The sequence below is a fragment of the Dermacentor albipictus genome, chromosome 3 (genome assembly GCF_038994185.2).
Source record: "Dermacentor albipictus isolate Rhodes 1998 colony chromosome 3, USDA_Dalb.pri_finalv2, whole genome shotgun sequence".
Taxonomy (NCBI): Eukaryota; Metazoa; Arthropoda; class Arachnida; order Ixodida; family Ixodidae; genus Dermacentor; species Dermacentor albipictus.
Window position 1 is genome coordinate 14,048,115 of NC_091823.1, and position 17,440 is coordinate 14,065,554.

General features: G+C 43.5%; 1 protein-coding gene across 6 annotated transcripts in view; it reads left to right on the forward strand.

Moving 5' to 3' along the window:
* The first annotated feature begins 330 nt into the window (after window positions 1-330).
* Window positions 331-17,440, forward strand: part of LOC139057251 (pre-mRNA cleavage complex 2 protein Pcf11-like) — an 85,484-nt gene continuing 68,374 nt past the window's right edge. For 2 of the 6 annotated variants that reach the window (XM_070535126.1, XM_070535131.1), the window contains exons 1-10: window positions 331-663; window positions 1,702-1,827; window positions 2,400-2,585; window positions 4,077-4,160; window positions 4,758-4,910; window positions 5,718-5,747; window positions 5,908-6,003; window positions 6,134-6,822; window positions 11,638-11,816; window positions 12,523-12,549. In XM_070535126.1, coding sequence (XP_070391227.1) covers window positions 511-663; window positions 1,702-1,827; window positions 2,400-2,585; window positions 4,077-4,160; window positions 4,758-4,910; window positions 5,718-5,747; window positions 5,908-6,003; window positions 6,134-6,822; window positions 11,638-11,816; window positions 12,523-12,549 — 1,723 coding nt within the window. In that variant the 5' untranslated portion in view covers window positions 331-510. The remainder of the gene's footprint in view (window positions 664-1,701; window positions 1,828-2,399; window positions 2,586-4,076; window positions 4,161-4,757; window positions 4,911-5,717; window positions 5,748-5,907; window positions 6,004-6,133; window positions 6,823-11,637; window positions 11,817-12,522; window positions 12,550-17,440) is intronic. The other 4 variants (XM_070535129.1, XM_070535127.1, XM_070535128.1 and 1 more) reach the window with 4 other exon arrangements.

Sequence of the window (17,440 nt, forward strand, 5' to 3'; positions counted from 1 at the left end):
CGCAGTACGAAGCATACCTTTAATGCTGTCATTTTTTATCAGGTGAAGGCAGTTATTCTTTTGCAATGCACATGCATAATTTGCTAAGCAAGAGGTAAAGAGTGTGATAGCCTGCTGGCTAATGCTTCAAGCAATAAAAAGTGACACAATTATGTAACTGATTTAAAATGTTATTTTCAATAGACGTCAAAATCTTTTATTCTGGTTGTTTTATTTAATACATAAGCATATTTGAAGAAGTTTTTTTATTTTTGACCAGAAATAAACCTATATGCTGCGCCTCTATCGGCGAACGATCATATTTCTGTTCAACAACAGAGCTGACATTTTTGTTTTATTTTCATTCCCATCAGTGTTGTGTGCGGCGGACGTTCGCGTTCGCCATTTTGTTCCAGTGAGGAGTAAATCGCTTTTTATTACTACCATGCATTGATTGCGCAGCTTAAGCGACCCTCGTGTCGACATTGTGTACAGCCGCATAGTTGTAGTTTGCCTTTTTAATATTCAATTATGGAAGAAGACGTCTGTGAAGAGTACAAGTCGTCGCTGCTGGATCTCACATGCAACAGCAAGCCGCTCATCAATATGCTCACGATGTTGGCCGAAGAAAACGTCCAGCAAGCTCCAAGGATAGTGCGAAGCATCGAAGAGCACTTGCAGAAGGTTCTCTTTGTTAAGATGTTTACTAGAGAATAATACGACTACCGTCGAAATGCTATCGACTTGCGTCATGTTAAAAATTGCACAGTGTGGAGGGCCTGATAGTGCTCATGCATGTTGACATGACCTGTAAGCCCGTAAACAGTTTCTTAGTAATATTGTGTAGAGGCTCAGTTTCAATTATATTTTACTTGCTCTGACGAGTGGTGCTTCTCAATGGCGACCAAGCGTTTGTGGCCGCATTGTTGTCGTTCTCATTGGCAAAGATCGGTTTAAGCGCTACCTCGGACGTCACTAGGGAAGATTTACATCGATCTCGCGATCGAAGATTGCTCGTAGTAAGTATTTACTGTGGTTCGCGGCGCCGTCAATTGAAGAATTACCATCGCGTACGATCCGCAGCGTTCGACCGCAGCGTTTCCAGCTGTCTTCGATCTAGGACGGCCCTCAATTTCGGCACTGGATTCAAGGAAGCCTAACCGTCGTCCAACCGCGCAAGCCACGCGGTACGGTTCAACGGGGCAACGAAACTAGATCACTAGGAATCAAAACGGGCTGCCAAGTTGGCCGCCGCATGTATCTCACTTGGAAGATCGCAGCAAGTTTTGCTGTTCTCTCAATAAACTGTTCAAGCTGCATTGAATTCTTGTTCACTACGCGTTTATTTTTCTATTTTTACCCCCTCATCGTTCCAAATGAAAATGGGTGAAGGCGATAACAACCTTATGCGTTTCCTACCATTCAGTCGTTCTATTACGGTGCCCTCGAATGTTTTTCAGTGGCTCTACAATAAGCCTTCAAAAGTGTGGGTAACGCAACACATGGTGCCGTTTTCTTATTGACAAATGGCGTTGACCTTTGGCATTACTACCAACCTGGAAGCTGATTGTGTAAACTTTGGGCTGCAGCGAGCGAAGCTGTCAGGGATTTTTCACAGATATTTGCAAACGCAAATTTCCCAGTATACTTGTGTGTGAAGACTGCTTGTGGTGAGTATTCTTTTTCGATCATGTTTCTTCTAACCCCAAGTTTCTCTTCTAGGTTCCCATAGAAATGAAGCTGCCTGTACTATACCTAATTGATTCCATTATGAAGAATGTTGGAGGTGACTATCGTGCATTGTTCACACAAAACATCGTTTCCAACTTTTGCAACGTTTTTGAAAAGGTACACGCTTTTCTTAGTTTAATACAGTGTGTCGTAGGTAGTAAAAAGCCAGCCACCACTTCTATGAAACAAATCATTAACTTTGCAGAAGGAAAACTTGCTTTCGTAATGCAAGGGGTTCCGTACAACTACGCAGTACTTTTTGAAAAACTGTTTGGGCCCTGTGTCAGATGTAGTAAACTTTTTGATGTATACATTAAGCCTTGTTAACCTGTAGCTATTGCTTGGTAAAGGGCGGTTTAGATTGCACCAACAAATGTGTCAAGCCAGTAAATTAATTCAGCATGCAGGTGTTATAGTGGCTGATAATACGCGTTCAATTCTATTGAATTTAGCCTGGTTGTACTTTTTACAAGTACTTTAGTCTGGTTGTGGCAATAAATGAGCAGCTATGATACTTTATTAGGCTGTATGATGAAATACAAAAAGTTAGTCTCATGTTTGGAAGCTTTACATCACGATAAAGTAGAATGGTTGGTGTTTTTGCTAAATCATTTGCATCTTTGAGTTCTTGTGGAACATTATTTGCTTGTTTTTATCAGTGTGATGCGTACTTGTGACCATGCTTGTAGGGGGACGAGCGAATGCGCATGCAGCTCTTCAAATTGCGCCAAACCTGGGTGGACATTTTCCCAAACAAGAAGCTGTTTGCCCTTGACACTCGAGTGAAGCAGATGGACCCAGCATGGCCAGTCATAGCAAAGGAACCGCAGCAAACATCGATACATGTCAACCCCAAGTTTCTTGAAGCCAAAACGGTGAGGCTACTGTTTTCATTGTTGGTCCTGACTGACTATCTCATCACTTTGCTTGGAGGTGCCCAGTACACTGTTGTCAGTGTTTGTGTGTTTCTTGTGTTGGTGGCCTGCACTACTAAGCTACGTAGCTTGTATCGACTACTGTCATTAAGCTTTGCATTGACTTGTGGGCAATCCTTTATGTAACATTTATTGTGAGGCCATAAGAAGCCAACAAACACTGACACCAAGGACAATGTAGGGGAAATTACTTGTGTTTAATGAACGAAACAAAGAAACAATAAATTAATGGAAATGAAAGTGGATGAAAACGCAACTTGCTGCAGGTGGGGAACGATCCCACAACCTCCGCGAAGATTGTGGGAAAAGTTCTTCTAATTTATTGTGAGGGTATGCCTATACCAATAATGTTCTTACTTGGTTTACTTGATAAGCATTCATCATTAAAGCCCTGCATTTTATCCGTAGACTCACTCTTTTTTTCTCTTGGGAGAAGAGGATTGAGGTGCACAACATTCCAAGTGTATTTGGCTCACATTACAGCACCAGCCTCAGAGTGTGTGAACTAAGTTTAATGGTAAATTTCTTTATCTGTGTAGTCCGTGCTTATTGCTAGTGTTGAATGTAGTTGGCACAAAAGTTTGTTTCCTGTACTTTCAAGCCTGTTTTTAAATCTTGCAGTTGCTCCTGGTATAATGAGCATGAAGAGAAGTAGTATGCCATAATTAAGTTGCATTTCAGTAGCACTTTGCATCATATTCACTTTATGCAGGTATTGCTCCATTCACATGGAACACTCTTGTTTCCATTAATTTCCATTAAAGTCAATTTGTTTGATACTATGGGACTAAGAGATTGTGTTTCATTATGTAGTGGCTGTGAATCAAGTTGCTTCTACTCGACATTCAGCAGCAAATCACGGCAACATATAACTGGTACACATTTATAGCTGCTGCCTTTATAGCTGCTGTTTTTATGTGTGCGTTGGATCTATTTTTCATGCTTGGCATTGTAATGGACAGCTCTTCTGTGAGCTCAAGTGATTTGTGTTTCCAATCTAATGTAAAATTTGGGAACCATTTCAGAGGCTAAAGATCTCGCTATAGGTTAGGGCATATGGTGCTATAAACTGGAATGTGATTGGTGCTAGTTGTTAATGGGACTTATTGAGATTCCATAATATTGGAAATTAAGTTGCTTGACGCGTGTTCTAGTTCGGGATCTTTCTTCGCTCTCTTGAATGTCTTTGTTCATGCACTTCCTGCAGCAAAAATTATCATGGTTACTAGGTTTTTAGAGTGACATCAAATCGATGCCTTTCTTTTTTTTTTTCTCATTTGCCCTGGCATATCTGGCTGTGCTGTACTGTAAGCAAGTAATTAATGTGGAGCCTGGCACACTGTCACATATCATCGATACATCATACATCCTTCATCTGATCTTGCTTTTTGTTCGGACACATGAACATGCTTTTTTTTTTCTTTCCTGTAGAAAGGACAAGAGCAGGAGACACTGGAACAGCAAGCAGCTAAGCTTGCTAGTTTAAATGCACTTAACAAAGCAACTACTGAAAAGGTACTGATTGGGGCCCTCTTGAGTGTGTCGTATTCTACTCACTCATGCTACTGCTGTAATTATCTGCTGCCTTATTATACATAAACCATGCTCCACTTCAGTAATTCCATGCAGTTTCAACAGCTGAGAATGCCAAAAGGCAACTTGTGCTTGTTTGTGACGAATGTGCATTGCTGCATATTGCAAAACCTTGTGCCAGCTGGTTTGTCATGGTTCTGCAGTAAACTGCATGCGTATATATCAAACAAAATAAAGGGAGCATAGTACCTAAATTAAAGAAACTTCACAAGCTTTAGTGTAGCTATGTCATGATCAGCCTTGTTTTATTTGCTGACTCAGTAAACTGTAGCCCTAGCTATCACGCTACTGCATGGAATTAGTGATGTGGAATGTGCTACTAATGTGGCGTGTGCAGGAAGGCTCCTTAATTTTTTTGCATTGTGCACTGGTGGTGTTTGTTCTTGAGCCAAATGCTTGCAATCTCTTTTGTATGCGTGTAGTTGAGACTGTTGACGCTTGCTGAATTAAAATAATTTGGATCAACATGTAGATGGCCACGTATGCCCCTGTAACACTTTCTGGTGCTTCCTTTCCCAGATCCTAAATGTTGGTGTGCCTTCGACAGAAGGGGAACAAGTTCAGAAGTTACTTCTACAGAAGCAACAGGAGTTCATCTTCCTGCAAAGGCAAAAGCTTCAACTTGAGTTGCAAATGCAGCAACAGCAACTGAGACAAAAGCAAGAAGCTGAGGTAGCTAATTCTCTTGAACTTTCTCTACATTTCCTTCTGCCTTATTTGCCAGTGCTCTGTCAGGGAAGCACAAGTTTTATTTCCAATAGCCACCTGCACATAACGCTGACTACTGTCAGTGACGGGTCAAGAATGTGGGAGAGGCTGCACCCACCTAAATGTGTTGAAGCCTCTCTCTGTCCCTTTGTGTTTCTGAGAAATAACTTCAGATTGCACAAGTAAAATGAGAAATTCCCCAGTGTTTCAACAAGCACACTGTCGGCCACACATTGTGTGTGTGTATAGAGAAGACATGCAAGTGTGCTGGTGAACAAGCCGGCTCATGGCAGAAACACACAGATTGTAATGCAGGGGACTCTGAAGATAGGAATTGGATAATCCTGATCCCAAGTCCAAAGAACTTTGTTGCAGTCTTGGGGAATGTGCGAGCAGCAAGGTGTTTGCAGCTGCTGACAACATGCACCATAGGGGAGTGTGCTAAATACGTCCACAGACATTGGTACTGTCTGGTCATTGGAAACACAAAAAAAAAACGACCTTCCTCCCTCCACTGAGTGAGGAAGTCAACGCCACAGCTCTGGCATGAGCGAGTGGAAGATAGGGGTCTCAATAGCAAGGAGGAGGAAAGAGGGCTAGAACCATACGAGATGTACTAATACACACATGTTCCCTGTGAGAGAAATTGACTGTGCATTCTTGACCTGTCGTTGACTAGTAATTATGCCTGGGCATCCAGGAGCTACGTCATTAGGGTAGTTTGTTTTGTCTTTGCAGCGCATTTCAATGCTGCAATATCCCTGATTTCAGATAAGACTGGCTCTTCAGACTGGCTTTGAAGTGAGTCCCCGGCAAGAAGACAGCGTTGTTTTTCTGTGTGCTTCTTAATGTGGCTGTTGATAGCCGAAACGTTGTGTGTAACGCTCCAGTACAAACCTGAAAAAAGTTGTTGAAGTTGAAATGTGGCATTTTCTTTTTCCTTCTGATGCTGTTCCCATAGCAACTCCTGAAAAGTCTCAGGCCACCTTCTAATGCGGCGACAACACGTGCACCTACGCCTGTTCCAGTTCCAGTCAGTGTGGCTGTGCGTCCACAGGTAAAAAACATCTTGCATGCATAGATTGTTGTTGCTCAGCCTTGGCTTAACACTGTGTGGGACTCTTGGTCTCCTTATCTCTTTAATACAGAAAGAAGGGCAAAAGTAAACAAATTGTGCATTATTGCAGATGCCACGACCGTCAGTGCCTGTTGCAGCACGTGACCCAAGGTTACAGCAGCGCCTTGTGCCATCAATCGACACTAACCGACCACCACCTGTTTCATCAGCAGCAGCAGTACATTCTGCACAACTAGGGTCTGTCGTTGTTGCTCCATCTCAGGGTACTGCTTCAAATACCACATCCTGCACGCCAGCGACTGTGTCAGCGCAGGCATCTCCCGAGAAACACGGAAACAACAGGCTATCAGCCCGGGAGAAGCACGCAGCCATCAAGTCTCCGCCCAGAAAGTTCCGCATTCCAAAGACAAGCGACCGAAAGAAAGATGAAGAGGATGCCAGCAAAAACGGTGAAACTGAGCAGTCTTCTCCGACAAAGACGTCGCCAAACAAGTCTCGCAAGAGCGCTGAGGACAAGGATGAACGGCAACAGCACAGCAGGACTGGCAGTGTAGGAAAATCATCGTCATCATCATCTTCATCAAGTTCCTCATCTCAGGGCAGGGGAGGGAAGAAAGCTCGTGGGAAGAATGGTAAGGGCAAAAGTGAAGAAAATGTGAGGCCTAATGGTGATGTCGAAATGATGGATGTGCTGCCTTCAGGCGATGTGGACATGCGTGTTCAGGTGGAAAAGAAACGAGATTCTGGAGACACAACTCAGGAGACTCCACTGCACAAGAGGCAAAGAGGTCATGCAGAGTGAGTGCTGAAATCGGTTCCATTGCGTTGAATTGATGTTCTTGGGGAAGGGGTGCTTTTGAGATTGTGAAACATCGTCCATGGTTATCTTATATTTATGTAGTACTCATGGGGCTAACTTCTTCACTTTTGTTTTATTGTAGATTTCTTTGGCATGTGAGCTACTTAAATTGTTTCACAGTTGTTGGTGCTGGTGGTTGCATATATTATGTTTATAAGATTTGTAGATTAGGTTAGTTCAAATATGGTGTTGTGCTAACACTGCTTCACTAGTGTGTTTCTGAGCTTGTTTCAAGCAAGTTAACCCCTCAAGTGCCAGCCAAAAATCCAAAAAGCCATTTAGAAGATGACATTTTCTTTATGTGCACATCAGGATAGCAAATTTTTTGCAGATTTGAAATATATATAACATAGGGGTAGTAAATTCTGAGACACACGAGCGCTAACTTGCAACAATTTATTGAGACTCACAAAGTGTGGAATATAAAGGCATTTTGTGGCCGAACATCATGCAAGCACAGATAGCAAAACAATCAGTGATGACACAAGTATTGTAATTCCTTTGAAGTTTAAGCATTTGATGGCTGGGACACACAGCTATCCCCTAAACTACCAATTATCTCTGTCTCGATAATTTCACGCATCAGTTGGCAGCTGCTTCTTGTAACAATGGTGCAGTCTTGATAGATTGGCATGTAGCTTGATTTTACGCCGAGTTTGCACTTTGGCAGGAACTGGGAACAGTGCTACCATCATCACTAGATTCACACTTCCTACAGCGCAGATCAAGAAACCCTCTGCACTTGTCCATCACAGTCTTAAGGTGTTCACGGAGGCGATCATTTACTCACCTCCCACTTTAGCCTATATAAGTCTTGCCACAAGAAATTGGTATAGGAGGTATGCACTGAGCTCGACCCGCGAGGCGGCGACAGTGTCGCTGGGGCAGCCGCGCCATATTGACGGTCTGGGAGCATCGAATAAAATGGCAGCGGTCTTACTCGCGCGAACATCTGATCCCTATCTTTTGGCCCACCGTTCGCCTTGTTTTCTTATCCAGTCGCTGATATTTAAGCAGGACGTTTCAGTGTCTCGAGCGCAGTGCTGTTCTACGTCTACGAACAGGTCTACGTACAATGTTTACGTATCCGGACAGACTACGCTCCGGCGTGGCCGTGCGTCAACTGAGCTTCCCTGTCGCGGTGAACTGTGCTATGTTCGGATGCAGCAGGTACACAAGAAAGAAACTCGGTGATAGACTATGTTGTCCAGATTGGGTTCCTCTCGACACGTGGTTATTTTTCTTCTGAACTGCAACCTTAATGTATAAGAGCACAGCGGCTATGTGCGAGCACGCCTCTGCCAGGCCTGCCTTGCAGGCGCAGTGTGCCGCCAGCACCTCGCCGTTTTATTTTGCGAGAAGCCATGGTGCGAGTGGCTTTTTGTCGAATGATTGTGATTGACAAACCTGGGAGGGCAAAAAAAAAAAAACCCGTTTTGGCAAGACCAGAATAATTGACGCAACATAAAAATTACGAAGGCGGCAGTGTGTAAAATCAGTGTTTAGTTCTCGGGGAAGGGGGGGGGGGGTCTTTTTTTTTTCTTTGAAGCAAATTTAACGCTGTCCTTTGACGACGCAAGTGGACAACGCGGTGTAAATTCCGTAATGAAGGCGATCATGTTACGCGAGCACTTTGACGCGCGGCTGCTACACCCAGCGGCTCGCCAGATTATTGTGGCCTTCCATCGACTTGTAGGATTTCGATTGCTCGCGGGTCGCGAAGCTCGTTGCATTCGCAGTATAATCCTTGATGTCTGCGACATCCACGCGAGGCAGCAGTCCGACATCGCGCCGAAGCTGATTATCTTTGAGTAAGAGCTGGTCGACACAGTCGCACGAGCGCACTTCGTTTTCATAACGCGATTTTTCTGGTTCACTCAACCCACGCACGTACGTGCTTAGACCCATCGTTGACCTAAGACGTACTACTCGATAGCCAAGTCAGAAAGGCACACTGAAAAGGTCGTTTGACGGTTCGTGCGTATTGATGGGCCACTTGGCGACGCAGGCCTGCTCGTGTAGGCAGCGCGAACTTGCGACCGCACTTATGGCGTCCTCCGCGGATGTCGCTAGCGCTCCTAGCGGGTGACGTCATGTGCATACCTCCTATACTATACATGGTCGATTCCACGCATTTGATGTACTCGTCCTTGTGCTTCTTATTGCACCCAATCTTGTGCAAGGCACCAGGATTGATCATTTTGCACATTTTTTTAACCTTGTCAGGAGCAGAAAAAACAACTTAAATGTTCACCTTTAGCCCAAACCTTTTTAGTCAAGGTGACAAGCTGTGAATGTATGGAATCACCGCAAACGTCTGCTTTCCACTAGAAGCCCACAAAGCCTCAGGCAGTTTTGACAACTTCCGTTTTTAGATGCCTTCGGCAACACTGACCAGTACATGATCGGGGTACCCAGAAGCAGTCAGTCGGAGGGTTTGTTCATTGAAGCTAGCAACCATTAGTTCAGGACAAGACTTACGCAATGCGTTGGAAAGTCATGATATTGCAATGACCCTCTTAACCAGTTTTGAATGAGGCAGTTTTTCTTTGGCCTCAAAATGCCTTTATATTCCGCGCATCGCAGGGCTCCATAAATAGTTGCAAGTTAGCGCTCATGTGTCTTCTTTCACTGTCCTCGTCTAGTTGCGCGCTTGAAGTTTTTGTCATGTCTTACCAACATGCCCGAACAGCCACATTAGTTATGCCAGTTATCCAGTCATGAATTTCGGTTGAAATCTAGAATGCAAAAGAAAAAAAAAACTGCTTTTGCAAAATCTAGTTGTACTTCATAGTATAGCATGCACTATGATCTTTAAAGAAATATTACCACAAATCTTTTGCCCAGAATAATTACATTAGAAGGACAGTGAAAGAAATAAGCCCTTGATGCCTGATTTATTTTAAAATTGAAAGAAAAATTTCAAATTTGATGGTTTATTTGGCTTCTGTCCTTATGTTAAAAAACTGCACTGGAAAACTTCATTGCACAGTTGTATTTCTCAAAGTTGGTATGCTGCTAACTTGCAACACTAAACATTTAGCTCATCTTTGGCCAATAATGAAATTTTATTCAGGTACCGCAGGTACTTACTCCAATAATGCCTGGTTCTTGTTTTTCAGAACGCTTTTTATCTTAAAAAGCTTATGAATTCGGTCATGCAGGGTGCAGGTGCTGATGAATATTGAAGAAGTTCTTGTGTTAATTGAGGCAGAGATGGACATTTCACTTGGAACACTTGAAAACCATCTGTTTTTTACCGTTAGGTTGCTTGCACCTCTGCTGCATGTTTTTTTACAAGTAGCCACTGCCCGGCATGCTCATCCTGATGCCCAAAGTTGAAACTGGCTTTGTGAGACCCTCTCCTCTTTGCCACTAAAATTGTTTTCATGAACCACGGGTCTGCCACTCTGCTTTGGAGCAATGTCACTTTCCTCTTATACAGCATGCTGCTCAATAGGAAAATCCGCAAATATTCAACCGCAGTTTTCACCCTCTCACTCTCAGGTATATTTTGCCACTGCACCCTATCACATTTCTCAATGCAATATATCTTCGTTCATTGTATCTTTTCAATCGCTAAAAAGCACACGTCTGGAGCAACTGCAGTTTTTGTCTCCCCCGCCCTCATTGATTGTGTTGATAATTGGGGATGTTGTGTATATATGCACAGTCCTTGCCATCTTTGTCGCTGAGACCCCTGTCATTACTGCCGCTTTCCAGTGGAAGACATGTTCTTAGTGGACTTGGTCCATCAAATAAATGTACATCCGTTATATGAAGCGAGTATGCCATCTTGTAATTAGTTGAAGCCTTTCTCCAAGCCCTGCACCCGTGCTCAAAAATAAGCAAAGTAGGCGAGTGCCATACGCAGCCGCATTCTGAGTTTTGTATTACCGCAGAACTTGTTAAATTGCTGATTCTGTGCACCACCAGTGTCACAGCAAGAGGTGCAAATGGTCTGTCTGTTAAACTCATTTCACTAGCTCTGCTAAATCAGGTTCCTATTCTGTTTGGTTATTTATTATGTGATGCACTCCCACCTTACCGTGGAAGTACGAAAAGTCACTAATGCCTGGTGTTGCAAATTTGCAACAGAAAAATCCCGCCAATCCATGGCTCAATCCACATACAGGAAGTATCTAGTGGTAAAAATCAATGTTGAGATGCATGAGAACAAAAACTCGTTTTATGTTAGGACTATTCCTGTATCGTGTATCAGTAGAAGACCACAGAAAAATGTGAAATTGTGTGTGCTGGACTGCAGCGTCGTCGTCTTTATGCACGCTTGCTTCCGATTCATATTGTTGCCCAGAATAAACATTTTTATCGAAACAGCCATCTGTGGAGAACACACACAAAAAGCAAAACTAGCCCATAATTTTCGTGGGTAATGTAGAGTTGACAATTATTCGTTATGTTGCAACACTGGGTAGTAAGGGGTTCAGGCCTGAAATTTTGATCATCCTAGCTTGAAATTTTGAAGACTTTGTTCTGTCTTATACAAAGTGTTTTAAGGGAGTGAAGTGTCATTTTCAAGTCAAGTGTTATTTCTGGTTTAGAATAACCTGAGAACCCGACTGATTGTTCAAGGGCTGCAATTAGCGGCATTCAAGGTGGGGTATTCAACCTGTAAATGTAAAAAGAATTGGCATGGAAATGCAAGTCAGAGGCTTGGAATTGTGGCAAATTATATTTTCTGTAGGAAGCCTTGCACTGCTGAATGTATACATAAGAACTCATTATGTTTACAGGGAAGGCCTCACAGACTTTGACTATCGCAAGCTGCCTGATCGTCCAGGAGGCATTCCAAATGCCTCCCAACGTGGGTGGGCACAGTACAAAGCCAAGCATCCAGATGAATTCAAAAGCCCGCTTCGACCTGCTCGAGAAAATATGGACGTCAGGGATGAGGACCTACGACAAATGCAGGGTGAGCCTCTTATTTTCCAGCTGCATCAAAAAGCTTCCAAAATAAATGTCATCTCTGTGACATGTTTCCCTTAGTGAGAGCAAGGTGGAGATTGCTGTCAACCCTTTGTCATTACAAATACCTATTATGCACCAGAGGTTCAATTCCAGGTGTTGCATGGGCAGTCTTACATGTTGAACATTACTTCCATTGAACTTCTCAAGGTCCTTTAAGGATTTCAAGACATGGCATTTGCTTTTTCTCACTTAGCAGTTGGTGTGATAACTTGTACTGTGTTGTAGTGATGGTTAAATAAAACTAAACTTGACTAACTTCAACAGTGATGGCACAAAATGACAATTGACACTGCATTGGCACTCGTATAGTCTTTCTGGCTTACTGCTTCATCTTGGACTAAGAGTGCAACAGCCATGCATCAGTGCAGTTGGGTGGTGCGACCAGCATAACATTACACCGGGATGAGAGAAATAAAAGAATGATTGCCCTTTCTATTGTCCCAGTGTAACAACACGCTGACTGTGTCCTAGCCCAGCCAAATACAGTGTTAATGCTTAGTGCAGTGTTTGTATTATGCATACACAAATTCTCTCATCCCCCTTGCTGTTGCTGCCTGTAGCTATTGTAGCTGGAGCATGCTATAGCTGGAGCATGCCTTGCAAACTGCACCTAATTCGCGTTGTACTCTGCCTTTTTGTTTCCTGTTTAGTTTCTTATGAAGCTGCCAGTTTAAAATGTAAGTTGCACCTTTTATTTCAGAGTGTGAAAAACTCATTATTAAGTATTCACTGGCATAGCAGCATTTGTATCACAGAACTAATGCTTATGATTCCTGTATCTTTCTATTGATTGCTTGCGGCTGGCTTTGATGTAGAAAGCTTCTCTTTTATTTTTGCTTCGGCTTGGATTCCAAATGCTAGGCCAGTTGTTGTCTTCTCGGAAATGTATATCTGCTTCTTGAACAACTTTAGAAATTGTTTAAACTAAATCATACATTGTCATCGCTGCTGTATATGCTACAGGTTGGCTCCCTTTCTTTATCTCTGTATTCACAAGCAAGCAGGCCTTGACTCAAACATCTTTTTTGACTTTATTGAGCAACAACTCTGCCTCTTGATAAACTACGCATCAGTAAGAGCGTTTACATGGATATGGTAGAAGTGTATCGTATTAGTTAATCGTAACACATATACTCATATGCCACCATTTACATGAATGTGCGTTTTCCTGTCCAGCGAGCTAACACCATCTAGTGTCATATTTGGTTGTATTTACTCGCATAATGATCGCACTTGCGTAATGATTACACCCCTGAATTTTGACAACAAAATTAGATTTTTTAAAATTTCCCGTGTAATGATCGCACCCCAAACTTGCCGCAGCGATATGTAGTGTGCCAAGTCTAGCTAATAATGATCATGCTTACCATCTGTCGAATGCTACGAGAATGGCTCTTGAAGACAAACCAAGTGGTCTGCACGCACCAAACATTCTTAAGCAGATGTCCCATTTCATCCCTTTCATCACTTTCCGCACTTCCATGACCAAAAAGAAAGCTATAACCAAGCTTGCCTTTATTAGTATGTGTAGACTTTATAATAATTGTGGTCAACAACGACAACAACAAAAAAGGCGCCTTTTGATTCTTCTCGTCTGCACTCGTGGACATGCAACAAATTGTGAGCGGCAACAATAGCAGCCACGTTTACACTGATACATTAGAAGTGCCCCCTATTCACACGCCGACGCTTGTAACACAGCTAAGCTATTTGGTCACCCTTAGCGGAAACGTGTCGTATTAGGATAGCAGTGAAGACAAATATTGCAGTTTCCGCAGCATGCCCGCCATTTGTTTCTATGTCACTGGCAGCTAAGCGTGTCCATCAGTTTCTGTCCCCTCAAAGTGGACATGGCTACATTATTGCTGCAACCTTGCCGATATTAACGATATTATTCATTACTGATATGGAAGAAGCTGTTTCAATGCATGTAATGTATTCACGAGAAGAAAAAAATGTTGCGTTCGGCTTGCTCCGCCGGCCGCCATTTTTCTTTTGGTGTCCCGCACTACATACAGCGGCAGCCATCTATTTGTTGACCTGTTGTCATACCGCAGCAAACTGGGATGAAAAAGATTTTCTTTTTGCGGGAAATTTAACCCGCGTAATGATCGCACCCCTTAATTTGCATCAATTTTTTTTTTTTTTTACAAGAAAGTGCGATCGTTATGCAAGTAATTACGGTGAAAGTTAGCGCTCTCACCTCTGATAAACGTGGTTTTTGCTGCCTCATTGTGAAATGCACTTAAATTGCCTGCAGGGTGTTGGCTACATTTCATCAGGTTCTCCTTCATTTGTCCACGTAGGCAAATATGTGCGACATTTATTTTGCAGGAACACATTGTACTATATCAGGATATTAAAATTTACCAGCTTGTCTGCAACTGTTGCCATGTTTAGTTGTAGCCGATTGGGGATGTCTCAGCTTATATATCTCCTCAAAGCAGACTTGAATTAACGCAGTGAGTAAAGTAGCTCACTGTTTATAATGACATATAATATTGACTAGGAATACACTGTTTCAACATGCGTAATGTACTCATGAGTAAAAGGAAATTGCATGCGACCTGCTTTGTAAGCCATCATTTTTGTTTTCGTTTACTGCAGTGTGACAGTGGCTGCAGTGTGGCAGTGGCCAGTTGGTTGGCAATTTGTCATTCCGCAGCGATGAGTTCTCATAATTCCTGATATGATGTGCTTCTTTCTACATGGGCTGCTGAAATACATATTCTCCATCGCATCTCTGTTTGGTGCATTTGATGTGATACGCTTTCCTAGTTAATTATCTTGTTTACACGAGATGCGATAGGCTTGAAAGTTGATACGATACACTTCTGTCGCATTCATGTAAACGTGGTGGGACTGCATCAGCGGTGCTCCGATAGTCCCTGTGAGCAGAGAATCATTTCAAGTACATCAAAGCAATAAATCTGAAAGTGCACCATCACTTGCTATGACAGAAAATACGAAATCAATTTACCTGATCAATGTGGTCACCTAAAATGGTAGATCAGGAAGCCATATGGACGTGAATGTGGCTTGTTCATTCTTGAGAGTTTAATCAAAATGCATATGAATATGTAGAGTTATTAGTTTGTGTCTGTGTCTCCTTTACGTCCACTGGTTACGTGTGTCTCAGTGTCACAGGCAACAGGTTTTGCCATGAAGCATCACCGACCAGCCCTGTCTGTAGCCTTACTGCCTGTAAGCAGGAGCTGCTTGAGAGGCATAATTTGTGGGGGTTTCACACGTGCTCTTGGGACAAAGGAGCGACAGCGCAGTAGTGCAAACTATGTATTACAAGGTCATTTATTGCACCTTTCATACACTAATGCCTTCTAGCCAAATTATTATCCACAGAACATGCCGATGGGCGTGTGACAAATCTAAGAAGTCTGACTCACCTTGACTGGATATCGAGCAAATACAGTGAACTCTCACTTGAGTGAATTTCAAGGGACCGAAAGTTCACTAAACTGAATATTCACTAGACCAACATTATAAGACATGGCATACAGAGTCAAAAGTTTGAAGTGCAATTCATGGAGCAAAAGACATGGCATCCATAGTGTTAGAAATGTGTGAAATGGAATTTGTACATATCAACAAGTTCAAGGTTCATAACAGTTATAATGCTGCCTTTCTCTCACTTAGAAAAAAAAATTTGTAATCTTCTTCTGCACTTGTACTTTTAAAGCACAGGAAGTAACAAAACTATCCAAAGAGTTGACTCTTTGGACAGTTTTGTACACTCAATGTTTTTGTACACTTCTTCTGGCACAGCTTGCTGTTGAGACACATAGTCTCTTAACTTTCCAATGTACCTTACAACCTCAGCTTGAGTTATAGGGCTTGAAACTGGCTCGGCAGTTGCCTCTTCTTTGTCTCTTCTTCGTCTCTTCTTCGCCTCCTCTTCCAAAGAAAGAGACGACGCCCATGCCACGACTAGCTGGTCGGAAAAAAACACACACCACGTGGTTTGTGGTGTGACAGATCGCTGCTTTCCTCTGGCGGCGTTGTAAGCGCCAGCGATGTTACTTTGTTCATGGCCTCCGAGATTACATGCTTGCTCGTTTTGTGCGGGCCATCTCGGAGGCCATGCTTCATTGCCCTTTGTTTTCCGCGCCGCCGCTTTGCCCCAGGGGCGCTGTAGCGCCAGCGATGTTACATTGCCACTGGAGCGGCGGTTTGATGAGGGCGGGCATCAGGTCTGATCGTAAAAATAAGCCTTGGTCCTCTGAGCTAGTTCGCTAAACTGAAATATTGACTGTTCCAAAATTCGTTTAAGTGAAACATTTTTGCATAGAATCTATAAGAAAGCTGCCGGGCATTTTTAAAAAGTTCGTTATTCTGAAATATTCTATAAACCGACGCTTGTACAACTGAGAGTTTACTGTATGTTCGTCCCATGCTTGACACCAATGCCTGATTGTTTGCATGTACAGTTGCCAACCGTTTATTCGGACCTCACGGGGACTGTGGAAATGTCCGAATAAACAGGTGTCCGAAAAAGCAGATTAAGAAAAAAAAATGAAATTCTTTATTTCCATGCACTTATTCGGGCTCGGCAGTAGGCCTGAAGAAATCATGAATGCGCTATTGCACGCTGTTCCGTTTACGCGCAATCAGATAAGCCTGAATCTCAGAGAGGGTCCTACGGTCACTATAGTCGGCCGAAAGCACAGTCACTGCTTGTGCATGCTCCACATGCGACGGCAGCGTAGCACATGGTGCGTCATCTTCCAACTCAAGAGTCATCGTCTGGCGGTGCAGCAGAAACCTGACGAATGATCTCGCCGTCGTCGAGTTCTGCGCATGTCAGTACAGCAGTGTCAGCACCTGTGAAACTGTCAAATGAGACGGTGTCCGGAATCGCACTGCAACCACTGCGCAAGTCTCAGCAGAACATTTTCCGCGTCAGAAGGGAGCACATCGGAAGGTGACACATCTTAGGCCACCCGGCACCCGCTTGCCGGCATTCTCCAGCGCAGCCTGCGCGGGCACTGTTGGCGCCATTAGACACTTGACGCGATGTTTCCGTATGCCGCATTGGATGACTGGAACCTCGACACAGCACACAAAGCAAACACCACCATGCCGACATCAGTCGCACAAACTTAAAACGTCGCCTACTCACAGCGTCGTGCGCGAAGAAACAAATCAGCTGCTGGATTGTCTTGACATGGCTTACAAAGCTGAAACCGGAACTGCTGTAGAGCCACTCTATCGAACCGGGCAGAAAGGATGATGATAATGAGCGGGGATTTGCAGTAGCACCACTTCGTGGGGTAGCAAGGAGGCTCCACTCAAATAAAAAAATGGCGTTCAGCAAGTCGAACATGCACTGGTCAGAGTCGGTGCATGGTGCTCTTGATCGAGTTGGCTCAGCGAGTGTCCGAAAAATCAGACGAGAGGTTGCAAGGTGTCCGAACTTTCGGCAGTTGTTATACATTATGGTTTATGGGGAGAATGGCGGTGCCGCGAAGCAGACCGAATAATCGAGCATGTCCGAATTTTTAGAGTCCGGAAAATCGGTCGGCGACTGTACTTCATGCGAACGGTGGCACA